Source organism: Garra rufa, chromosome 3 (assembly GCF_049309525.1).
Source record: "Garra rufa chromosome 3, GarRuf1.0, whole genome shotgun sequence".
Taxonomy (NCBI): domain Eukaryota; kingdom Metazoa; phylum Chordata; class Actinopteri; order Cypriniformes; family Cyprinidae; genus Garra; species Garra rufa.
The window spans coordinates 52,999,962-53,027,458 of NC_133363.1; the positions used below are offsets into that span (position 1 = coordinate 52,999,962).

At 36.6% G+C, this 27,497-nt stretch overlaps 1 protein-coding gene across 1 annotated transcript; it reads left to right on the forward strand.

Annotated features, from left to right (window-relative positions):
- The first annotated feature begins 401 nt into the window (after positions 1-401).
- Positions 402-27,497, forward strand: peli3 (pellino E3 ubiquitin protein ligase family member 3). The gene is made up of 7 exons (XM_073837324.1): positions 402-647; positions 9,091-9,284; positions 14,431-14,560; positions 15,357-15,458; positions 17,068-17,289; positions 20,337-20,525; positions 26,690-27,497. The coding sequence occupies exons 2-7, from the start codon at positions 9,112-9,114 to the stop codon at positions 27,305-27,307; spliced, it is 1,434 nt and encodes a 477-aa protein (XP_073693425.1). The 5' UTR covers positions 402-647; positions 9,091-9,111; the 3' UTR covers positions 27,308-27,497.

Here is a 27,497-nt window from a genome sequence, read left to right on the forward strand (position 1 = left end):
GCGGAGGATTCCGCGGGCTGTCAGATGCCTCGCTCGAACGTCACTGTGCGCGTATATAACAGCACTGATGTGGTGCCAACCCCACGAACACCACCCTGAGGCGAAACTACGGAGCCTACGCTTAGCTCATGAATATTATCTAAGCGAAAAAATCCTCTAATAGCGAAGCCTAGCTTCTGAATATTGACAACCCACTCCTGACGTTGCGCTTTTACGTTCCAATGGCAAAGGCTTGGCTCATGAATATTAAAAACTCCGCTACCATATTAGGATTCGTAAATTCACATCCGGGGGCGGGGCTTACGCGTGTCGTGGCACCCTGACCAACCGCAGAGGCGCATGATGTGGGCGAGGGCAAAACCCGTCCTCGGATTTCTTTAACGGCAGAGAACTGAGAGGGAGAGATGGGCGTGACAACGGAGTGTCTGGACTAGGCTGAAAACACTCTTCTCCTGGATTAAGATCCGCGCTGTCTTCCGTGAAACTGATGACAACGGAGTGTGGCAATGCAAACCACACGACGTGATGCGTGTGCCATCCTGTTTAAGACCGCTAGTGATGAATTAACAGCACGACGCCCTCTTTTAAGGCCACACGGGGATTGACAAGCCAAGGATATTCAAGGCAGGGGTCTGTAACATCATCAGGTGCGTATTTGGATAGTTTTTTGCTTGGCGTGCTTGTTCACCTAAATATGTTGTTCTTTTAATTATCACTTAAACAGTCTTCTGTTATAGATGCGTGTCTTAATTTGTAGTTGGTTATTTATTTTACATGCAAATCATTTATTATTTAGATTTTTTCAGGAGTAAAGGTGTTTTTAAAATTTATAATAGGTGTAATAAATTAAATTATTAATTAATTAATTTTCTCTTAAATCCCTTGTGTATCTCCCAGGCCTCAGGCAGCCGTGAAATTGCTTAGTATAAATAAGAGCATTTTAATGATATCGTTCTAGTGGGATACAATTGCAGTGATGATTCTGGTGAATACCAAATAGGTCAGGTTTTGATATGATAACGTTATGTAATACGTCCATATGTAATATGCATTTTGAACAGTCTGAACAGACGGATTAAAAGGAATGGGAATACTTACATCAATGACACTTGATCATATAAATCAGCTGTTAAAAAACTGTTGCCTCACTTTTTATATTTCATCTATAGTAAGCGTCTCGCATGCGTGCGTGTATTTCCTGGGGGGAATCAGTATTGAATGATTACGTCGTAAAATTCGAATTAGACATCGAATTATAATTCGGATTTTAGAATTCGAATCTTTTGATGCTGTTCTGCTGTTACTGAGACGCAATCCGCTGCAATCTGTCGTCTGAGAGAGCACGGGCTGGTCCACGGGTCATGCTGTCTCGAGTAAATGAGCAGAATACGAGCAATGCCATTACATAATCTTGCTTATAATATTAGTTTCTGAGGTGTACAATAATCTCGAACGTTTGTAGAGCAGACCATGGGAAAATGACTTTCACAGGGCCTGTTGTAAACCTAAATTGCACAATGTGGTGAAGCCACATCACAAAATGTTGAGTGAATATTAAAACTAAAGAATGTTATTATGACCCTGGACCACAAGGACAGTCATAAGGGTCAATTTTCTTATTTATTATCTAAATGCATTGATGTATGGTTTGTTAGGATAGGAGAATATTTGGCAAATCTGGAATCTGAGGGTGCAAAAAAAATCTAAATATTGAGAAAATGGCCTTTAAAGTTGTTCAAATTAAGTTCTTATTAGTGCATATTACTAATCAAAAGTTAAGTTTTGATATAATTACGGTTGAAAATTTTCCAAATATCTTCATGGAACATGCTCTTTATTTAATATCCTAATGATTTTTGGCATAAAAAATAATAATAATTTTGACCCATACAATGTATTTTTGGTTATTGCTACAAATATACCCATGCTCCCTAAGACTGGTTTTGTGGTCACAATTTAGCATATTGTTTGGATGTTTTGTTAGTGTAAATTTTTCATAATTGCTGAGCCAGTTTTGTTAGTTTGTTTACAACTTGTTTGAAAAAGTAACAAAATTGAAAAGCATCCAATAAGCACAGCCTATATGATTTTTTTTTTAAATATGTTTGTCTCATAAACATATAGGTAAGCTATAGTATTTGTTTGTGTTGAGGTGGGAATGACATGCTTTTCTCGTGAATAATCAATCTGAAGATCATCTTTCCCATTTACTTGTCTGACATTAATTAATATGTGCATTAAGAAGCATTCGTTTAGATGTCTCTTACATTTTGACTGCATGTGATGATGTATATGGATATTAGCCTTAAAACAGAAGTTTTAATCATTATGATTTCCAGTAAACATTTTACACACTGTCCTTAAAATTGAATGGAGATGGATAACGACCCAAAAGTTTTCAGTAAAATCTAGACATAATATATTTTGCTTGTCAAGGAAATCTGGATTCAAGGAAAACAAGACAGTGACTAAGAAAATGATTGTTTTGCATTGTGGATGAAGTCTGAGAGGAGAAATTGCTCAATTCTCATTATATTGAGAGGGATGATCGCTCTTGTTTGGCAAAACATAACATAATTAAACCAAAAAAAGTTCTTCCCAATGTCTTAACTAAGGGCAAGAAAAATATTTAAGTAAAAAAAACACTGATGCTTAGAAGCAGATTTTTAATTAGAGAATGAGACGCTATTGAGGTTGGGTAGGTACAGCGTAATTTCTCTTGATCTAAATTTGATTGTGTTGTGAGATAATTATTACATGTCAGTTTAGTGTGCACTGGTAATGTTTTTGGAATAATATTTTGAGTAGTGCCATTATGCTTGAAGTTTACACGTTTGAAAAATATTCCTGTTCATTCATCTTATTTTCATTTCATTGCCATAGCTTTCTTTATGGGCTGCACAGTATTTCCTCTTAGCAGGGTTTATTCTTGATCGGCATGCTGAAAAAACGAATTATAAACAAAGCATCTTTGCAATGTCACATAGGTGACCCATATACCAGTTTGCTGACGTGCATTTGTAACTGCTGATGTGCCGTTTAAACAGGAAGAGTGTAAATGATAGAGCTTCTGTGGAGGTCCCTGCCTCTGAAGGTCACTATCAAGTTTCACAATCACGGGGAGACGATGTCAACGTGTTCTCGCACTTTCTCTCATTCCCTCTCTTTTGTGGCTGCAGCTCTTTCCACTGCTTACCCAGACAGGAGCAGTGGGGTCAGACAACACTGTAGGACACTCACTCCATCATGGGTCGCGCACACACACTCACACACACCTGCTGCAGACCATGGCTTCACAGCACACTGCCACAGACAACAGCTATGATGGGCATTCAACAAGCTGCAGCTGACTACAGACATACACTGACAGAGATAATGACATTATACGGTACAGTGAGCAACACTGTTATAGATGGTGTTTTCGCATTAATTATGCAATATGCACCATTGTTGCACTGCAGACCGCAGTCTATAGCAGACCTCAGCTAACAGATAGATGGTGTTATACTGTTAAAAGAAAGTGTAATAGACTTGATGCTAATCTAGAACATAGTGTACTGCATATAAAAGAGATTTGCATCATGTTTTGGTGCACAAATATTATGTTCATTTAGTCTAATGATTTACAAGGCAAAAATCAACAAATTTGTGAAGTACTAAAACACAAAACACATATTTTTTTAAGAAACAGAAAGGATGCATTAAACTGATCAAAAGTGACAGTTACAATGTATACAGTTACAAGAGATTTCTATTTTAATTTAATGTCTTGAGCAGCATATCAGCATATTAGAATGATTTCTGAAAGATTGTGACACTAAAAACTGGAGTAATGATGCTAAAAATTTCAGCTTTGCCGTCACAGGAGTAAACTACATTTGAAAATATATTCAAATAGAAAATAGTTATGTTAAAATATATAAGTATATACTTTACAAAGTTACTGTTTTTATTGTATATTTGACAAAACAAATGCAGCTTTGGTGGGCATTAAAGACTGTATAGCAGAATTACAGATAGGAAACAATGACAGAGTCACTCTGGAGACATTTTAAACAATATCTAATAGTTATCTCAAACTATAATACATAAGTAAGGGTTAACATAGTAAGTCAGTTATTATTGCAAAATAAAAACCTTGATATGATCAGAATCTGTAAGAAGTTTTTGAAATACTTAAGCAGCAAATCAGCATATTAGAATGATTTCTGAAAGATCATGTGTGACTAAAGACTGGAGTAATGATGCTGAAAATCAAGCTTTGCCATCACAGGAGTAAAAATACATTTTAAAATACATTCAGATAGAAAACAGTTGTGTTAGAATCTATAATTACACTTTACAATGTTGCCGTTTTCATTGTATATTTAATAAAATAAATACAGCTTTGGTGGGCATTAAAGACTATAAAGCAGAGTTACAGATAGAAAACAATGACTGACAGTCACTGCAGACATTTTAAGCGATATCGAATTGTTGCAAACTATAATACATAAGTAAGGATTAACACACAGTGAGTCTGTTATTATTGCAAAATAGGAGTTTTTGCAGTACTTTAGCAGCAAATCAGCATATTAGATTGATTTCTGAAAAATCACAGGAAACTAAAGACTGGAGTAATGATACTGAAAATTAAGCTTTGCCATCACAGGGTTAAAATATATTTTAAAATATATATATTTAAATAGAAAAAAGTTGTGTTAGAATCTATAATTATACTTTACAATGTTGCAGTTTTCACTGTATATTTGATAAAATAAATGCAGCCTTGGTGGGCATTAAAGACTAAAGTTGTCTTTTAAAGCAGAGTTGCAGATAGAAAACAATGACGGACAGTCACTCTGCAGACATTTTAAACCGTATCTAATAGTTATCCCAAGCTATAATACATCAGTAAGTGTTAACATACAGTGAGTCGTCATTATTGCAAAATAAAAACCTTGATATGATCAGAAACTGTAAGGAGTTTTTGCAATACTTTAGCAGCAAATCAGCATATTAGAATGATTTCCGGAAGATCATGTGACACTATAAACTGGTGTAATGATGCTGAAAATTCAGCTTTGCCATCACAGTAAAAAAAAAAAAAAAAAAATTATATATTCAGTTATGTTAAAATCTATAATTATACGTTACAAGGTAACTAGTTTACAGATAGAAAACGAAGACTGACAGTCACTCTGACATTTTAAACAATATCTAATAGTTATTGCAAACTATAATACATAAGTAAGTGTTAACAGACAGTGATTGCAAAATAAACCCTTGATGTTATCAGAATGTACAATCTGTAAGCAGTTTTTGCAATAATAACTATACGCTGAGAAAATGTTAACCTGAAAATGTATTAACATCACCAAATCAGCCTAAACAAATAAAGTTACACCAACAAAACTAAAGGTAAGATCAGGTAAAAACAGATCCTTAAAGTGAAAAATGCACCATTTTTTACTACTTGTCAAGTGTACATAAAATATTAATTTATCTCAAAACAATTTTATTATGTGAGAAGAGAGTCTGCTAAGAAATATCATACTAGCTGAGTAGGAAATTGCTTGTAATACAATACATTTAACCCCAGATTGCTCCCATTGACCAATGAGAAGCAAGTGATCCAGAGAGCCATGCGATCATAAACAATAACAGACCATTGTAGACACTATAAATACATAATGGTATATCATTGCATTTATGAGATGCCATCACTTTGAGCTGACTCCAGCATACAATACTACTATTCTGCTACCTATACAAATTCACTCTGCTAGGATGCCAGATGTGTGAAAGCACAACACCAATACTATTGTTTGCAGACAGAACAACAATGCAGACAGAAATTTTGCAGCCGTATGAGCATTCAAGATTTGTACTGACAAAACTGCAAAACAGCTAATGATCTGCTGAAAAGCAGATATAGATTTTGAAGAATTAAGTTTGGCAAGGCTGGACTCGAGTAAAGCCTCATAAGTTATTCGTGAGATCATTTCCTCGTGCGTGTATATTTAGAACCCACTTCATCTGGCTCCTGATAGAGATGGATGAGGCAGACTCGCTCTCTGTCTACCCCGCTCACACTCACACGCTCGGTCTCACGCGCCGCACTCGCTCACCCCGCTGCAGAGGCAGCAGAGAGGATTGTGGGAATGAGGAGAGAAGGTGACGGGAGATGATACAGTAACCAGGGAGGACATAAAATCAGACCGGAGGGAGAATGTGGTGATCTGAGAAGTGGAGATGAAGGGAATAAAAAAAGAAGATATTAGAGGTACCTGCACTGTGGGACTCAAGTCTTTTAATAAAGGCACCAGAAGCCAATGAATTATTGATAAGCTGGCCAATAATGTGTGGAGAACAGTTCGAGCTCAGAGACGCTGCTTGTCAATTTATTATACAATAAGCCACTATGCACTAAGGTTGTTGTGTCTAGAAAGATCTCATTCCATAATGGAGCATCTCGTCCTTACCACCACTCCACATTGTTGCATTCCTGTTGATCTCCCTTCCCATATCTCTCTCATTCCCTCGTTCCTCCCCCAGGTTGTGGGCTGAATAGAAAGTGTGTGGCATAGAACAGGCAATCCATCACTCTGCCAAACCTCAGCACACACAAACACACACACACGCAATCTCTTCGTAACTGTGGTTGTTCATCCCTAGTAATCTTGTGTTATCTACAATCTGCTGTTTTGTAAGCACTCCATGTATATTACACCTCTACATACCCTTCTCCATCCCGCTGGCCCTCCCTGCTCCTCTCCTCTCCCCTCCATCACCTGCACCACCATGCTATTTCTATTTTTGTCCTCTCTCAGTTTCCCTCCCTCTCCTTACTCACCCTCTCAGCCTCCAGTCCACCTCTCACCATTGCACACCCACAGTCATGCAGTGCCTTAATAGCGCAGCGATTGGCTCATCTGCGCTGTCCGTCATCTCTAAACCAGTCAGCGTCCTGTGGGTTTGCACTCGGTTCAGATTCATTTGCTGCATAAAGGAGCCTGGAAGAAGCAAATGGACATATAACCAGTTGCTGTTAATGTTTTTACTCTAGAAGCATTACACGTTTTTTTTTTCATGTTGTGTTAATTTGGTTGAACATTATACAGTTCTGCTTAAAATTGCAGAATCTAAAAAAGACACTTACAGCGTGTTTAGTGCGCTGCAGACTAGAGGACGCATCACACAAATATTTTCCACAAGCCAAAACAATACTGAAATAAAGCTGAAATAAAATAAAATGTAAATATACAAAAATAAATATTAGATGTGAAGGTTAACGCAAATTAGAAATGGTTCCTTGGCAACTAACTGAAATAAAGTAATTTTAAGTACTAGAATAAAAGTAGATAGATAGATAGATAGATAGATAGATAGATAGATAGATAGATAGATAGATAGACAGACAGACAGACAGACAGACAGACACACACACACACAGATAGACAGACAGACAAACAGACAGACAGATGATAGATAGATAGACAGGCTGATGATAGATAGATAGATAGACAGACAGACAGACAGACAGACAGACAGACAGATGATAGATATACAGGCTGATGATAGATAGATAGATAGATAGATAGACAGACAGACAGACAGACAGACAGACAGACAGACAGACAGACAGACAGACAGATGATAGATAGATAGACAGGCTGATGATAGATAGATAGATAGATAGATAGATAGATAGATAGATAGATAGATAGATAGATAGATAGATAGATAGATAGATAGACAGACAGACAGACAGATTAGATAGATAGATAGATAGATAGATAGATAGATAGATAGATAGATAGATAGATAGATAGATAGATAGATAGACAGTCAGACAGACAGACAGACAGACAGATTAGATAGATAGATAGATAGATAGATAGATAGATAGATAGATAGATAGATAGATAGATAGATAGATAGATAGATAGATAGATAGACAGACAGACAGACAGACAGATAGATAGATAGATAGATAGATAGACAGGCAGATGATAGACAGACAGACAGACAGGCTGATGATAGACAGACAGACAGATAGATAGACAGACAGACAGACAGATGATAGAAAGATAGACAGGCAGATGATAGACAGACAGACAGACAGACAGACAGACAGACAGACAGACAGACAGACAGACAGATAGATAGATAGATAGATAGATAGATAGATAGATAGATAGATAGATAGATAGATAGATAGATAGATAGATAGATAGATAGATAGATAGATAGATAGATAGATAGATAGACAGGCAGGCAGGCAGGCAGGCAGGCAGACAGACAGACAGGCAGACAGACAGGCTGATGATAGACAGACAGACAGATAGATAGACAGACAGATAGACAGACAGATGATAGAAAGATAGACAGGCAGATGATAGACAGACAGACAGACAGACAGACAGACAGACAGACAGACAGACAGACAGACAGACAGACAGATAGATAGATAGATAGATAGATAGATAGATAGATAGATAGATAGATAGACAGACAGACAGACAGACAGACAGACAGACAGACAGACAGACAGACAGAAAGATGGATTTTCGCCTAAACAACACACATTAAGTACTCAGAGTAATGACAACACCAATTTGTCTGACAGTCAGTATCGAACCTTTGAAATGCCACTGCTGTGACTGTGTTCCATTAAGTCTGTATGAAAAACAACAATGAAGTCCTTTGCGTTGGAGCACTTGACTGTGTGTTTGCAGGGAGGTTGTTATTCTCCTGGGATTGGTTAAATCTCCTGTTCCCGACAGGTTGTCAATTGATGGTTGGCTGCTTGTTGACTTCAAAACACTGCAGAGACAGCCACACTATCTCAGGCTGTTCTCACAGGATCAGCTGTTACATAAATACATAACAGCTGATCCGTGATACGTCTGTTATTGTTTTTACAGGTGGAGTAACTGACGGGGGGAGGGATGGGATGCAGATAAGAATCGTACTGTTTTTCCATTTCCTCTCCCTGTAGCGCTTATTAGATCAAGTTGTCATTTCGCCGTGAGAAAACAAGCAAATGTGCTGATAAACAGTATCAATCTCACATACTTCCCTTCATTCTCTCTCTCTCTCTCTTAGCTGTGAGTCGTTCTTGTGGATATGGTTTTGGAAGGGAGCTCCGAAGCTCTTTGCCCTCCTCCGTCCCTGGAGCTGCGCCCATCATGCAACAAGAACCAGCCGTCTCCTCCTCTGGGCTCAGGATCTCAGTCCCATGATGCTCTCTGCCCTGAGGACAAGGAGCCCATCAAGTACGGGGAGCTGATTGTACTTGGGTAAGAAAACGTCCACAACAACCCTGAGGGAATAATATTAATATTTAAAGGATGAAGGTTAAGCTCTATACACTTCTATAGTTCAGAGTAGCTCTTTCTTTCATAATAGCACAACAGAACTTAAAAAATAGTTAATAAAAAATATTTACTATATATATATATATATATATTTTTTATTTTTTTTTTTTGGGGGGGGGGGGTTACTTTAAAGAAGTCTGTTATGCTCACCAAGGCTACATTTATTTGATTAAATATGCAGTAAGTATAGTAAGAGTTATGCTGTAAAATAAAATAAATTTTTTTAAAAATCAGTTTTTCTATATATTTTAAAATTTAATTTATTTCTGTAATACAAAGCTGAATTTTCAGCATCATTACTCCAGTCGTCAGTGTCACATGATCCTTCAGAAATCATTCTAATATGGTAATTTGCAGCTCAAGAAATATTTCTTATTATCATCAATGCGGAAAACAATTGTGCTGCTGTTTTTCTTTTTAAATTCAAAGTATCTTCAAAAGCTTTACAAATATTTGAAGCGAATGTTGTGGTATAAAGCAAGCCAGAAAGTAAAGAGGAAAATCCAATAAATTATAAAATGCACACTGTCAGTACAGCCACAAAATATGAATTATTAATAATTAAAGTTGTAGCCACTAATCATGTAAAGCTGATATTCTTTTAAAAAATTATATGCATGTAAGGATGAGTGAAAATGAAAAGTTGATGTTATTCATCCATCTAAAACACAAAAATTATGGTTTAGACAACTCAAATAATATACTTTTTTTCATTTAACTGTTTTATCTAAAATGCAAGCTTCCAAACTTGTACTGTCTTGCCTTAAACTTCCACAGTCTGTTACAATGGTAATCAAAATGATTAATGATTAAATAATTAATGATTATTATGCCACAAATTTTGTTATTGGAGCTTATTAAGTCCAGAATATTCATTGTTGCAAAGAAACAAAATCACAAAACGATTCCAATAAATATGCAAATGTTGCTGATTATTAAGTATTTAATATCTTGCATCTGACCATATTTAGTTATGAATAAACGAAACCTTTGACAACAGCAGCATTGAGTTTATCATCATTCAGGTTCACACACATTAGAACTGTACGATACCGTCCGATTTGTGAAAACCCATTTATCTAAATTACAGCTCCTCCACTCAGCCAGCGTTTTGCTGAATGCAGGAGTTCAGTGGGAGTTCAAGGGTAAAATTACCCCTCAAATAAATATGACTTTAATTACCATCTTTTCTCGCAGATGAATGAACGCCACGTCATCCGGGCCAATTGTCTCCCCCAGTGTACCTGCGGCTGGTTTTCCTGACTTATCTTTAGATTTCAGCTGCGGATGCAAAACACTTCATTTGACTGCCAACAAAGATGTCATTCAAATCACACAGTCATAGAGCAGAGCAGAGCGATGAATGTTTCCAGTGCCAAGAGGGGAAGTGGGTTTAACCCTTGAGCTACAAGAAGCACATAATGGTGTTTGTATCTTTCACAAAAGTGTTACATGTCATTTCTTTTCCATTTCGCACTACTATTAAAGGGTTAGTTCACCCAAAAACGAATATAAGCCCATTATATACTCACCCTCAAGGCATCCTAGGTGTATATGACTTCTTTCTTTCGTTCTGTCTCCTTCAAGCTTTATAATGCAGTGGGTGGGTGTTTCTCTTCATCAGTCTAAAACAAGTCCAATAAAGCGCATCCATCCATTATAAAAAGTGCCTCCTCCTGGGGGTGAATAAAGACCTCCTGTAGTGAATCAATGCGTTTTTGTAAGAAAAAAATAATAAAAAATATCCATATTTAAAACGTAATAATCACTTTTCTCTATTTTGCGCTAACAGTTGTACAATAAAGCAGCTCTGGGCAGATGACGTATGATGTTGGCATTGCACATGCGCCGCTCAGAAGTGGCGAATGCGGACACGCATTGGTGAGATCAAAGCAAAGTTCACGAATTAGAGTTACAAAACGAGGATATGTAAATAAAAATTTCGGAGGATTTCGATATAAGCCAAGAGAAGAATTTTTTTGTAAATAAACTTTGGTTTTTACGAGATTCACAAGCGCATGCGCTACACCGACGTCCAACCTCATGCTTCTTGAGTTGCTGCCATATACAACTTTTAAAGATTTAAGTGATTATTATGTTTTAAATAAGGATATTTTTCTTACAAAAACTACAGGAGGCCTTTACTCACCCTCCGGAGCCATGTGAGGCACTTTTTAATATGGATGAATGCGCTTTATTGGACTTATTTTGGACTGATGAAGAGAAACACTCACCCATTGCATTATAAAGCTTGAAGGAGCAGTACAATTTTTAATATAACTCCAATTGTATTCGTCTGAAAGAAGGAAGTCATATAAAGAGTTCAGATGCAAATGCCTCTAAATCAATCTGACGTATTTCTTTAAAATAAGCATTTTTATCAGGCTCCTATGTATAGGTCTCTACCTAAGTACCATTACTTCTGTTTGGGCTGAGGCTAGGATTTTAGTGAGTTTGAAGTAAAAGTATTTGATGGACATATAATGTGTTGAGAGCATTCACTCTGTATCATTATCTCATTTTTGACTGAGGTGGCTTTGAGAGGGTTTTGCATCTGAACTCTTCATATTATACACCTAGGATGCCTTGAGGGCGTGTAAATAATGGGCTAATTTTCATTTTTAGGTGAACTAACCTCTTAAGGAAAAAAAAACATGTTAAAAATGATATCTTCAGTTTCAAGTTTTCGTCTACAGATAATAATTGATAAAAAAGTGACAGTATAGACTTTATTTTAAATGCAGTTTTTTTAATCAATATATTTATAATATTTTTATTTTAACAGTAAAAGTTTTTTTTTTTTTTTTACTTTTTATTCATCAAAAAAATCCTTAAAAACATCATGGAACAGATCTTTTTAGCTTTGATCAAACTAAATGTTTCTCGAGCAGCAAATCAACATATTAGAATGATTTCTAAAGGATCATGTGACACTGAAGACTGGAGAAAAAATGGCGAAAATTCAGCTTTGCAACACAGGAATAAATTATATTTGAAAATATATTACAATAGAAAATAGATATTTAAAATAATTGAAATTAAATACTGAAAAATGCCACAATCTTACAATTTTACTGTATTTTTTATCAAATAAATGGAGTTGTGGTAAGTATAAAAAGATTATTTGAAAAAGTTTACCAACCCCAAACTTTTTAATAGAAATGTATATGATATAATCAGCTACACTACATCCAAAACATAAACATAATATGTGACCCTAGACCACAAAACCATAAGTCATAAGTGTCAATTTTTTATAAATATCGGAAAAAATAAGCTTTCCATTGATGTATGGTTTGTAAGGATATGACAATATGTGGCCAAGATACAGCTATTTGAAACTCTGGAATCTAAGGGTGCATAATATTGAGAAAATCGCTTTTAAAGTTGTCCAAATAAAGTTCTTAGCAATGCATATTACTAATCAAAAATTAAGTTTTGATATATTTACAGTAGGAAATGTACAAAATATTTTCATGGAACACGATCTTTACTTAACATCCTAATAATTCTTGGCATAAAAGAAACATCGATAATTTTAACCCATAAAATGTATTTTCGGCTATTGCTACAAATATACCCATGCTACTTAAGACTGGTTTTGTGGTCCAAGGTCACATGTGACAACTTACATTTGAACAGAAAATGAAGTAGTGTTATTTAGCAAATTATCACCAATTAAAACAATGTTTTAGAGACCAATGGCCAGATTACTAAACAGGGCAAATTAGCGTGAGAATGCAATCCCACAGAAAGTGGCAATGGGAGTGGAAAGTTCTAGGGGGATAAACTGTACGCAAAATGAACGTGCACGGACGCAGCCAGATAATTTCCATAATGACCAATGCAATCAGGCTGCAAAAGCAGCTGAAATTAGTCACAAACAAACAGAGGCGATCATAATTATGTGCTGGTAATAACTAAAAACACAAACTCAAAATGAGTTAAGACTTGCTTTTCTGGGTGTTAATAATGGTGGAGTTCCTACATAAAGGGAAACTCCTACAAATGCGTATATGTGACCCTGGACCACAAAACCAGTCTTAAGTCGCTGGGGTATACTTGTAGCAATAGCCAAAAATACATTGCATGGGTCAAAATTTTTGATTTTTCTTTTAATGCCAAAAATCATTAAGAATACATTCCTACTATAAACATATCAAAATGTAATTTTTGATTTGTAATATGCATTGTTAAGAACCTAATTTGGACAACTTTAAAGGTGATTTTCTCAGTCTTTTTAATTTTTTCAAATATATGTATCTCGGCCAAATATTGTCCTATCCTAACAAACCATACATCAATAGAAAGCTTATTTATTGGGCTTTCATATGATGTATAAATCTCAGTTTTGTCAAATTTAACCTTATGACTGGTTTTGTGGTCCAGGGTCACATATGAGTAAGTTTAGCCACAATAAAAAAATGTGTCCTCGCCTTTTCATCACAATTTTTTTCACTATGTGTCTTCAGTAAATCCTGACAGTAGTTTTTTAATGCCAAAAATGGGTTTGCGCTGGCGCAAGCTGTTTATAAATCTGGCACTAAGTATTCTAGTTCAGTAAAATAGACAAAAATTTGCATTTAAAGGCTGTTTTTATCACAAGATACTACAGCTAAAACAAAAAAAAAAACTCTAAAAATGTGAAAAAGACTGCCTCCCAGTGAGATAAAAAGGAGATAGAGAGAGCTCATTTAAGTGTCTGGACTATTGATCGTTGTCTAGATGAATTATAAGATGGCTTCGCCTCCTCATTGACAGCCTCCAAGAGGCCTGCATCAGCCATTTTGTGGAGGGCTCATGACTCCTGTCATAGTATCGACGGAGAGATAGATTAATGCCATTTAATTATTTTTAAGTACACGCCAATGCTCTTAAGTGAAAACAAGTATTGCCTAGTTTTTGTCATCCCCGAGACAACAGTCTGTCCTCAATCTGTCAGCTCTATCAAAATCAGTCAGCGGGTGAGGTGCTGCTTCTAAATTAAGCAGCAAATGTGTTTTTGATTAATTCATTCTTCATTGTTCAAAGCATTCACTAAGGACTATTGTGGTTTGATTACATGCAGGCACAATGGTTCGCTAGCTAGCGGGGACAAGGGCCGCAGGAGGAGTCGGCTGGCCCTTTACAAACGGCCCAAAGCCAACGGCGTCAAACCTGATGTCATCCACAACGTTTCCACGCCTCTGGTATCAAAGGTGACAGCATTTGCATAAATTCCTTACAATTTAAATGTCTCTGTCTTAAAGGATTAGTTCACTTCCAGAACAAAAATTTACAAGATGTCTTTCTTTCTTCGGTCGTAGAGAAATTATGTTTCTTGAGGAAAACGTTTCAGGAATGTTCTCCATATAGTGGACTTCTATGGTGCCCCAAGTTTGAACTTCCAAAATACAGTTTAAATGCAGCTTTAAACAATCCCAGATAAGGAATAAGGGTCTTATCTAGTGAAACGGAAAAATTAACAGATTGTTTCGCTAGATAAGACCCGTCTTCTTCGGCTGGGATTGTTTACAACCACATTTAAACTGCATTTTGGAAGTTCAAACTTGGGGCACCATAGAGGTCCACTATATGGAGAAAATTCCTGAAATGTTTCCCTCAAAAAACATAATTTCTTTACGACTGAAGAAAGAAAGACATGAACATCTTGGATGACAAGGGGGTGAGTACATTTTCTGTAGATATTTGTTCTGAAAGTGTTTCTTTAATGCAAATAATTGACAGGACAAGATACTTCATCTAAAACAGTTTTTTTCACGGATTCCAAAAAATATGAAATCTATTCCAACATAAGTGTCCTCTTGACCCACCCACTAATTTCTGTGAGAGTCATTGCATAACATCGCAACCGACTGAGTGTTTTGCCAGTCTATTGCATAAGGTTAGGGAACCTGAAAGTACCTTATGTTCCTCTGACTTGTTAAGGGATGAATGATGCAACAAAGGCCATTAGTCGAAGAGTTGTATATATGTGTGTGTGTGTCTCTGCAGGCCCTAAGCAACAAAAGCCAGCACAGCATATCCTACACACTGTCCCGGAGTCATTCTGTTATAGTGGAATATACACATGACCCCAACACTGACATGTTTCAGGTGAGTAAAGCATCATATTAGAGAGGATTCCTTCATTTAGCTGCCTGTTTAAATCTCATTATTACGTTCGTTAAACACGCAAATGAATGGAAATTTATATAGCATACTGTCTTTGTCATGAATGAATAGGAATACCTTCCTATATTTCTGGCCTCAGTGATGCAAAATGTCTTTGGTTCTCAACAATCATTTCTGACTGAAACCCAAAAATACAAACAACAAATTATAGTCAATATGGTATATACACTTCCATTCAAATGTTTAGGGTCAGTTAAGTATCTTATTCTCACCAAGTCTGCATTCATTTGATTAAAAAAATACAGTATAATATTGTGAAATATGTATTTCAATATTTTAAAATGTAATTTTTGTAATGGCAAAACTGTCATTGAAAACAGATTTTCAGGATTCTTTGGTGAATACAAGGTTCAAAAGAACAGCTTTTATTTCAAATAGAAATCTTTTGTAATGTTATAAATGTCACTTGTGATCAATTTAATGTATCCTTTCTGAATATACATTTTAATATCTCAAACCAAAACCAAACAAATAATAATAATAAATAAATAAATCCTACTGACCCCAAACTTTAAGGGTAGTGTACACTACCAGTCAAAAGTGGACAGTAAGATTTTTAATGTTTTTTTATTTATTTTATTATTTTATTGTGAAATATTTTTACTATTTAAAACAACTGCTTTCTATTTGAACATATTTTAAAATGTAAATTATTCCTGTGATTAAATCTAAATTTTCAGCATCATTACTCCAGTCTTCAGTGTCACATCATCCTTCAGAAATCATTCAAATATGCTGATTTGCTGTTCAAGAAACATTTATTATTATTTTTATCATCAATATTTAAAAAAGTAATTTTTTTAGGATTCTTTGATGAATAGAAATATCTAAAGATCAGCATTTATCTGAAATAAAAAGCTTTTGTAACATTATGTACCATTATGTACTAAAGCTTTTGGGGGGGGGGGGAAGAAATTATAGAAATGAATACTTTTATTTAGCAAGGATGCTTTAAATTGAACAAAAGTGATGATAAAGACATTTATAATGTTACAAAAGATTTTCAAATAAATACTGTTCTTTTGAACTTTCTATTCATCAAAGAAACCAAAGAAATTCTACTCAGCTGTTTTCAACATAATAATAATAATAATAATAATAATAAATGTTTCTTTGAGCAGCAAATTCAGCTTTGAAATCACAGTAATATATTACAATTTAAAATATATTCAAATAGAAAACAGTTTTAAATTTTCATTTAATAATTGTACTGTTTTTGCTGTACTTTGGATCAAATAAATGCAGGCTTGGTGAGCAAAAGAGACTTATATAAAAAACATTAAAAATCTTACTGTTCAAAAACTTTTGACTGGTAGTGACTGTGCATCCATTGTACATTTTTCCATTGAAATGACAATGAATGGGTGATGAGCAGCCAGTACATTAACATATTTTGTTTGTCTTCCGTGGAAGAATGAAAGTCATACGGGTTGAGAACATCATGAGGAAGAGTAGTCAATAAAATTGTATCATTGTTGAGTGAACTAATGCTTTGATATCTCACTTACTCTGGCTGTTAATGTGTCTACAGATTGGCCGTTCCACAGAGAGCATGATAGACTTTGTGGTGACAGACACAGCGAGCAGTGGCAGTGGAGGACAGGGGCAGGGGGGCGCGAATGGAGAGGGAGGACAGTCGGCCCAGAGCACGATCTCCCGCTACGCTTGCCGCATCATGTGTGAGCGTAGTGCTCCCTACACAGCACGAATATATGCAGCGGGCTTTGACTCTTCCAAAAACATCTTCCTTGGGGTGAGTCATAACAAGCTATTGAGTCATAGCCGCGTTTACTAATGCAGAATCTTTGCCAAAGTACAGAACAAGACAACACAGCGCAATAGGATTATTTACACTGACATCAAAAAAGCAACACGCTGGAAAAGGACACGTTATTTTCCTGCTGTTTTGCCTATTAAAGTCTGTTTATATTGCCTTAACAAGCCAAAAGAATCAGTTTACAGTACATCCACGTGGAATGTCAAACAAAGTGGTTTGTTTATTGGATATAACAAGATTTGTACATTTTTTTGAAAAATGTAAGTGGTTCTTACCTGTGCAGAAGTTGTCGATACTGGGATGCTTGGTTGCGAGGGAATCCCTGTATGGTTGCTGTATGTCATATAAAACCTGGGAATATCAATATAAAAAATGTTAATATGTTAAATAGAATTAAATACAATTATAATAAGAACCATTTTTCATAAGTGAGTGGCAATAATAATTAAGCACCAAGTCAGCATATTAGAATCATTTTTGAAGGATCATGTGACACTAGAGACTGGAGTGAAAATTCAGTTTTGCATAACGCGAATAAATTACATTTTAAAATATATTAAAATAGAAAACACTCATTTAAAAAAAAGGTAATAAAATATGACAAGAACAAATTCATAATGATAATGTCAGATAACTTTGATAGAAAGGTATGTAATTGATTACAATCAACCAAAAATTATGTTAGTATGACAATATTTACACAACTTTTTTGAACAATTACCAAGCAATGCTGAATTTTGTTCAGTCTGTGGTGTAAAAAGTTTGCATTAGCAATTAAAGAAAAACCACTTAAGCAAAACATGGTCAGGTCAAAGTGTCGGAATAATTTTTGGTCCCAAATGTTTATAAATTTTTCAGGTAGTCCACTGTATGAAGAATTTTTGGGTATAATGTGTCACAGTTTACTTTATTTTGCTATCCTTACTTACATAAATGAACTATAGTGTCCTGCCCCCACTAGTAAAAAAATATCAAAAAAATCTGGTGTCTGAATAATTTTTGGTTTGACTGTATATATAAATACACTTTTCACAGCCAGTGTTTAATAAAACTAATAAATTAAATTATTAATCTAAACATTTAGATGTCTAGACTTGGAAAGCAAATAAGTAAATATCTTGGACATTGCTATAGTGAATATATTTCTAATTTTTTATCGGTTCATAGTCTAATGACAAAAAACTGCAAGTGGGATTTATTAGAAAAGTATATCACCTCTCTTCAACAAGCATTATTTGAATATTATTGCGTACAAATCCACAGTACAAAGAGTGTTTGATGAATTATTTAGTGTAAAGGGTTTGTTTATACAGGTTTGTTGCCTAAGCAAACACGACTAATTACATACAGTAAATCTATATTTACAACATTAATAGGTTCATTTTACATCATAGACTGATATTAACATCAGTGTAAACATACTCAGTGTAGCTCACTGTAAAATCTCTGTTCATTCAGAAACAAAAAATTCAAAGCAGATAAAACCATCCATCATTCAGTGAAACAAAAACATGCAGATAAAAAAAAAAAATGCTGAATTTTGCAGATGCATATCATTCATAACAAACAGCAAGCATCTTATGGAGCTTTTCACAAGTGAGATGCTTAAAGGGATAGTTCACCCAAAAATGAAAATTCTGTCATTAATTACTCACCCTCATGTTGTTCCAAACCCACAGGACCTTCTTTCATTTTAGAACACAAAAAGATATTTTTGATGAAATCCAAGAGCCTTTTTTACCCTCTATAGACAGCAATGCAACTGACACGTTCAAGGCCCAAAAAGGTAGTCAGGACATGGTTAAAATAGACCATCTGACATCAGTGGTTCAACTGTAATTTTATGAAGCTACGAGAATATATTTTTATCCACGAGCACAAAAAAATAACAGCAATATTCAACAATTTCTTCTCTTCTGTATCAATTTTCGACGCACGTTCACAACAGTAGCACGAAGCATACATACTCTCTTGAACATGTAGCAGAGTCTGACACGAAAAAGAAGAAATTACACAAAAGGTATTCTCATAGCTTCATAACATTACAGTTGAACCACTGATGTCACATGGACTATTTTAATTAAGTTCTTACCACCTTTCTAGGCCTTGAACATGGTAGTTGCATTGCTGTCTATGCAGGGTCAGAAAGCTCTCGAATTTCATCAAAAATATTTTAACTTGTTTTCACACAAAGATGAACAAAAGTCTTACGGGTTTGGAACGACATGAAGGTGAGTAATAATGACAGAATTTTCATTTTTGGGTGATCTCTTTAAGAACTTCTTTGTTCGGTGTAGTCAGTGTAATTTTGATAAAAATGGCATGAGGGTCAGTAAATGCTGACAGAATTTTAATTTTGGGTGAACCTTCTGAGAAGATATGGATTTATGCATAATCTTTCATACACTCAGCAATGAAAGTTTTGACTTTGGACTTTGAATGGAGCACTACTTTAATGCATTACTGTTTGTACTCTTTCATTCAAGACCTTTTCAAATAGTGACCTTAATATTTGCTTTGACCTTGATAGTAGCTTACTCAATAGTGGAGATCTACGCTTTTAAAAATACACAGACACCTGAAGGATAGTAATGGTCCAGTAGCTGGCAGTGATGCATGACATATCAACGCACAGCTACGGCCTCATACAAATGTCCTTGACAGGCTCTCTGCCCACTGCTGTTCTGTGGAGGAGGAAAGCGAACGAGAGAGAAAGAATGGATACTGTATTCTAGTCGGGTATAAATATTTCAGACTCCCACTGTATAATGCAGCTCCAAGTAGTAGGTGTGTTGTGTAATAGCTAGTAGCTATAAACGGAAAGCGTACAGTGTCTGTCTGTACATTATAATCCTCTAAACTCGGTTAGTCAGTGATTTATTATATAACACACAACATACGTGTACATTAAAAGAGAACCGATATTAATCTGACAGTAAGCTGCAACATGTTTTGATCTCGCTGTGAGTTCATCCTGATACTGTAGAGATTAGTAAAATGCTTTTGATATGCTTGATTTCCAGGAGCGAGCTGCTAAATGGAGGACCTCAGATGGTTTGATGGATGGACTCACAACCAATGGGGTGCTGGTAATGCACCCAGCAGGGGAGTTCGTATCTGAACCCGCTCCAGGGGTGTGGAGGGAGATCTCAGTATGTGGGAACGTTTTCGCCCTTCGAGAGACACGGTCCGCCCAGCAGAGAGGAAAACTGGTGAGAATTTGCTTTAGTCTCGGTAATGAAGCGGCTAGTAAAAAAAAATGTCAAAGGTATACTGCAGAATCCTGGCTTCTCTGTGGACATCTGTGGTTGAAACTTATAAAACTGCTAATTTCTTCACTGGCCACATCGCACATGAAACTGAATTTAGTGAAATATATTTCAGAAATTTAACACAGATAGTGTTTTTCCATCATGTTGACAAAAGTGAATTTATTAAATATGATAAATACACTGCTGTTGAAGTTTTGGGTCAATATGTTTTTATTAGTGGTGGGCATAGATTAATTTTTTTAATCTAGATTAATCTCACTGTAATCTTGGAATTAATCTAGATTAATCATTGAAGGCTGAAGGCATTCAGAATATGTGTGCTACCCAAATAATGACTAAAAGTAAGTCTTTGAGAATGGGTTTCTCAAGCCAGGTGGCGCATTAGACCAGGGGCTCATCTCCTGTTTCCAAAATGCATCACAAACTGCTTGACAATTGCATTTACAACTAGGGCTGGGTATCGAGTTCGATCATTTTTAAGCACCGACCGAATTGTCTCGATACTATCGAGTATCGAAAAAATCATTTCATCGGTACCAAATTTCGATACCCAAGGGTATAATCTTGTCAACGTCAGTGAGCTAGAAAACGTGCGGCATCTTTAACGTGCCTGGATCAAATGCTGGTGATTAGCTGCGGAGAGGCTGCCTTGAAAATCAATAGTTTACAGCGGTTACGCCCACTCACCCAGAGCTTGTCAAATCTTAGGCTGTAATGTACACTATACTTTAAAGCATAGCATATATTTAACGCAAACGATGTTTAAGCGATCAAAAGTATTGCTACATTATGCCAATATTGACAGCAATATTGACCGTGCGATGCAATATTTGTAAAAAGGTTATCCGGTCCAAGACTGGCAACACGTCAAATATGAGAAAACACCAGACACATTCTGTCGGATACAATTCTGGCGCCTCAGTCTCAATATAGTCTCAGTATAGGTACAACGCGACATACATTCACATCAAATGATAACTCAGCGGCAGAGTTGCACTCACGCAGGGGCATAATTTTCACTGGGGACACGCTTTTCAAAATCCCGTTTGTGTCCTCCCACTTTCAAAAGGTTTTGTTAAAGTAATCTCTTGTATTGTAGAATGCACGCTCAGCACCGCCGAGTTTCGCGGGATCGTTAAAACGAAACCAAAAGTAAAACGCGCACACGCATTTAAAGCAATTTTAATACCCCCCGTTTAGAGAACGACTCCCCAATGTGCGCAAATTAGGCTACATCAAATATCGAAGCTGTTATAGTATGTGTGCTATAATAAGTTGTGTAGTTGTCTATAGCTCTGTATCATGCTTGAAGATTCGGTCTCTGTTTGCACTTTGAATTTTGAAAGAGTAGCCTATGATTATGGCTGTATTTAAGGTCTACACGACTAAGAAAGAACTGTGTCGTTTATTTTTTGTTATTTATAATATATTTTGTCATTTATTTCGATTTTAATCTAAATGCAGTGGCTGCCTCTAATTTAAATGGCTGTACCTATAATAGAGAAAATAAACATCTAGTTCATGTACTCATATTATCATTCATTCTTGTCCCTTGCTTAAGGTGTAAAATAAATATATTAAAAAAGGCTTTCAGAATCAGCCCATTTGCTTGTAAAACATCAGCAATCAAAATCGACCATGAAGAATCAATATCGGTGCTACATGCTAATTTTTCTGAAGAAGAACTGTTGAGTGATTTCAGGTGATCTTAAAAGGTTAGTTCACCAAAAAATTTTAATTCTGTCATTAATAACTCACCCTAATGTTGTTCCAAACCCATAAGACCTTTGTTTATCTTCAGAACACAAATGAAGATCATTTGGATTTAATCCAAGAGCTTTCTGATCCTCCTATATTTACTGGATATGCATTTTCAATGCCCAGAAAGGAACCAAAAACATAGTCAAAATAAGTCAATGTGATATAAGTGGTTCAATCATATTTATATGAAGCTGCGAGAATACTTCTGTGTGCAAAGTAAACAAAAATAACTTTATTCAAATATTTATCTATGGGAGGATCAGAAAGCTCTTGGATTAAATCCAAACTAATTCATTTGTAGATAATTAATGACAGAATTTAAATTTTTGGGTGAACTAAACCTTTAAGCAGCAGTGAGCCTCACAAATACTTAAATCTGATTGAGTTAAAACTGTTTGAGCTTCATTAAAAAACATTCACTGATAAATTGTGTTAACTACACTTTGTTCATTTTGTGCTTTTGTTCCTTTATTGGTCTTAGAGATAAGCCTGATGTGGAAGTGTCACAAACATCCTGAAAAAGTGTTGTAATCTTGTTAAAATACATTTCTTAAAATAAAAGTATCGAAAAAAGTATCGTTCGGAACCGGTATCGAATTCAGGGTATCGGTATCGGTATCAAACATTTTGGAACGATACCCAGCCCTATTTACAACACACAACTCAAATTTGAGATTTTACTGGGGCACAGCAGATTTTCACTGGGGCATGTGCCCCAGTAAAAAGAGTCTAGCAAAGCCCCTGCCCTGAAACAAACCTGGCGGCTTCATAGCTGCATCCATGTTAGCACGTCTCGTTTGAAGTGGTAATTTCACAGTAGGCATACACACAGGTTCAAAGACTCGTTCTCGCCCCCTACAGTGCAATTCAGCTAGGTAAACATCCGCGCTAAAATATCAAGGTGAAAGTCATCATAGCTTGCGTAGTATAGACCCAGCTCCCAACCCAACTTTGAGAATAGATTAACGGCGATATTTTTTTTATCGCCCGATAAGAGTCTCACGTTAACGCAGCACGTTAACGCTGATAACGGCCCACCACTAGTTTTTATAGAAAGAAATTAAAGTGCCCCTATTATGCCATTTTAAAGGTAGTTAATATTGTTGTAATAGTCTCTTAAAACAGGTTTACATGTATGCAAGTTCAAAAAACACTTTAGTTTTCTCCAAAATTAGATTTATTTTTACCCCGTTTCTAAATGATTCGTAAACGACTCGTTTGAAGCAGTTCGAAGAATCAGTCTCTCTAAACCCCTCCTTTCCGTGAGCCCTCACTGCTGTGATTGGTCAGATGGTGCAGTCCTTTTGGATTGGTCTACCGCTACAGCACAAAACGAAACGCCCATTGGCATAACTGAATGACAGCTGCGGAGACCTGTTAATGCATAGAAAAGATAGCCTCGATTTTACCCTATCAATTCGAGCCGGAGTCTGACGATGAAACGGTTGAAGTGTCACATCGACAAGAAACTGTTTTGCAAGCACGACCGGAGCAGGACGTTTCTCAGTGGATATGTTAACTGTGGAAAGTGTTTGCAATTTGCTTTTGTAAGCGAACCGGGCACACCTCTACGTTGTGAACTTCAACACTGTACAATCCATAACACTGCGTTAAGCCATCGTTTATCATTATCATTACTTAAACTAATAAGGCAGACAGACAGTCAAGCTGCATCAATCACAAGACTTTTTAGACTACATTGCACTCACAGCTGAACAACAGAACTACAGAAACGCAAGTTAGCCGGTTACCAAGACATGTGCGGGGTTGTTACACACCATAACGTACACAAAGACGTATTTTGAACGATCGCTAGAAAATACAATTATTAATCATACTTACAGGTAGAAGTTCAGAGGAGCAAGCCGGTCCAAATAAACTGGGCACTGATCCATTTTTTAAAACCAAGCGTTTGGTGAATCTCGCGTTGTAACGTTACTCCCCAAGATTAGAAAAGCAGTCATCAGTAAAATGACGCGAACACAACACAAGATTGGAATTGGACTGCTGAGGTGTTGAAAAAATTAATGTTAACCACTGATAGTTTCATCTTTCGGAAGGGCATATAAAACAAATTCACTCGCACAGGCTGTCACAGCGCAGGGCGTCTTCTTGGCATGATGTAATCCACGTGAAAATGGTAGGCCTACTGTTTGTGGGCGGGCAAGTTGTTCGCGAAATTGAACGTGGGCGGACATTACGCAAATGTGTAGCTCGTGACGTGTGGCCGTTACAGAAAAAAGATTCGAATTGCTGACGACTCGTTTAGGCGAATGTGAGCCGACTCTTTTTTTTGATAGACAAAAACTTTATTTATAGTGCACTGTCGGCGTCACAACTTTGCAGATAGTTTATGTTCACATACAGCTACATGACACACTACATGAAATATCATATTTGAAAAGGCATAATAGGGGCACTTTAATGCTTTCATTTAGCAAGGAAGCATATAATTGATCAGTAAAGATAAATATATCAATAAATCAATAAAGATGTTTATAATATTACAAAACATTTCTATTTCAAGTAAGCGATAGGGTAAGTAAATGCTGTTCAACATTGATAATAATAAGAAATATTTCTTGAGGACCAAATCATCATATTAGAGTGATTTCTAAAGGATCATGTGACAGTAAAGACTGGAGTAGTGACTGATAAAAATTCAGCTTTACAATCATAGGAATTGATTACAATTTAAAATATTTTCAAACAGAGAAAGCTTTTTTATTGTAATAATTTTATTGTTTAGAATCACCTGTCGCATGTGCTCACCAGGCTTTGTGAAGTTTTGAGTTTTCGTTTAGGCTTTATAGGCTTTTGAGTATATTCGGACAGGTCCCTTTTCTAAACAACCCTGTTATAGCCTCCAAAAGGGTAAATTCCAAAAACATTTTTTGATAATTATTGACCTAGAGAGTCCAGTGAATTGTGCTTCAGTGTTTTTTTGTTTTTTTTTTTCAGATTGAGCGAAAAACCTAGGACTAGTTCACAAAAGTAGTTTTTTTACATTTTCTCAATAATTTAACAAACGGTTTGATTGACAACAGTGGCTCTAGAGGCAAAGTTGTTCAGAATGAGGAGGTCTATCGCCTGATACGAATATGTGTGGAAAACTGCGCAATATACAATTGTTTATGCCCTTGAAAAATGTGGCATCGCCCCTCACAGACCTGTAGGGATGAGAGTCAAACAGGCCCACCGAGTTTCGTTCTCATCATTCTATTAGAGCCACTTGCGGAACTTTGGACCAAGACCTTGTGTACCAATTTACATGTCGACAGGACAAATGGTCAAGTAGTTATGGCCATTTTCATGTTTTTTTTTCCCTCTTATAGCATCACCAAGTGGCCAAGCTCCGCAACTTTTTTCACATGACCTCAGATTCAGCTCTTACATACGCGTTGTGAGTCTGGCAAAGATTTGTTCAAAAGTTATAGTCATTTTAGTAAAGGCGGCCCTGCCCCTTTCGAACGTTTTGGCATCCCTTTGCGACGGAGAGTCAAAAGTTCTTCTTTTTTTTATAATTATTGATATTCACTCTCCAGAGAATTTTCCTGCACTGGTTTGGTTCCGATTAGGTGAAAAGCCTAGGACTAGTTCGCAAATTTTGCCAGGGTGACAGACGAATCCAGGGCGTGCTTTCGTCTTTGATTCCAACGACATAAGACACTTGAGCCTGCATCTAATGGTTTGGGAGTTATAAGTGATTTTTTTTTTTGTACTTTTGATCACTGTATCGCTCCTGTAAGGTCGATTGGGATAAGCCTTGGTGATGTTGTAGACGATGTGAGTACATCCATCCCTCCAAGTTTCAAGTCTCTACAACTTACAGTTTGGTCTGCCCGATCAGTTTTACGTGGAGATTGCTGGTCCTTGGCCATTCTAACAATTACAATAGGGTTTCAGCGCTATGTGCTTAAACGCCTAAAAAATCTTCCTGAACCCAAACTTTTGAGCAGTAGTGTATATAAACCAAAATTTAGGTGTCATTTCAAACATCTTTATGTTCTTAAGGCATATAAACTTGAAAACATCAAGCTTTCAAATGTCATCTTTTTTAACTTTTTTTAAAGGTAAAAAGCCCAAAAAAGCCCCACAAAATTTGCTTTTCTAGCTAAAAGCTACTGTCAACTTGTACTTTCTTACATACAAATTTGAATTGGATCTAAGCGTCAGTGTTCACTACCTTCAATTTCAGAAACTCAAAAATGTAAATTCTGTCATAATTTATTCACCCTCATGTCAATCCAAACCTTTTTGGACTTTCTTTTTTCTGTGAAACACAACAGATGACATATTGCTGAATATTTTAAGTGATTGCTTGTGTGTGTTTTACCTCACAGGTAGAGAACGAGTCAAACATGCTGCAGGATGGCTCTCTCATCGATCTCTGCGGGGCCACTCTGCTTTGGCGGACCCCTAGCGGTCTTCGTCACACCCCGACTCTCAAACAACTTGAGTCTCTACGCCAGGAACTGAACGCTGCCCGTCCTCAGTGTCCCGTGGGTTTCAACACTCTCGCCTTTCCCAGCCTGGCACAGCGTGCCACCATCGACAAGAAACAGCCCTGGGTCTATATGAACTGTGGCCACGTGCACGGCTACCACAACTGGGGCTTTCGTAAAGAAAAAGCAGGATCGTCTGCGTTGGCGTTAACCGGGGGTGGAGGCACAGCTCCGGCCACCACAGGAGACCGAGAGTGTCCCATGTGCAGAGGGGTGGGTCCCTACGTGCCCCTCTGGCTTGGATGCGAAGGGGGTCTGTACCTAGACGCAGGGCCACCCACACATGCGTTCTGCCCCTGTGGTCACGTGTGCTCGGAAAAGACGGTGCAAGGCTGGAGTCAGATCCCACTGCCGCACGGAACGCATGCCTTCCACGCTGCTTGTCCTTTCTGTGGAACATGGCTGACTGGGGAACAAGGCCACATCAAACTCATCTTCCAAGGGCCGGTTGACTGAGAGGAACAGCCGCCGTGTGGAAAGTGAGATGTTGAGACTGAATGACACAAACGCGTTTGGACTGTGGAGGAGGCAAGATTAAAGGACACAAAATTAAGAGCTTGTGAAAAAGGCAAGGATGACAAAAAGGGAATATACTTTGTGATGCAGAATGTGTAAATAAAAGTGATGAAATAAAAGTTAAAAAACA

Coding starts and splice junctions, on each gene's coding strand:
- peli3 (XM_073837324.1), top strand. CDS start 9,112: ATGGTTTTGGAAGGGAGCTCCGAAGCTCTTTGCCCTCCTCCGTCCCTG. Junction 9,285..14,430: donor GGGGAGCTGATTGTACTTGG/GTAAGAAAACGT, acceptor GATTACATGCAG/GCACAATGGTTCGCTAGCTA. Junction 15,459..17,067: donor CCAACACTGACATGTTTCAG/GTGAGTAAAGCA, acceptor ATGTGTCTACAG/ATTGGCCGTTCCACAGAGAG.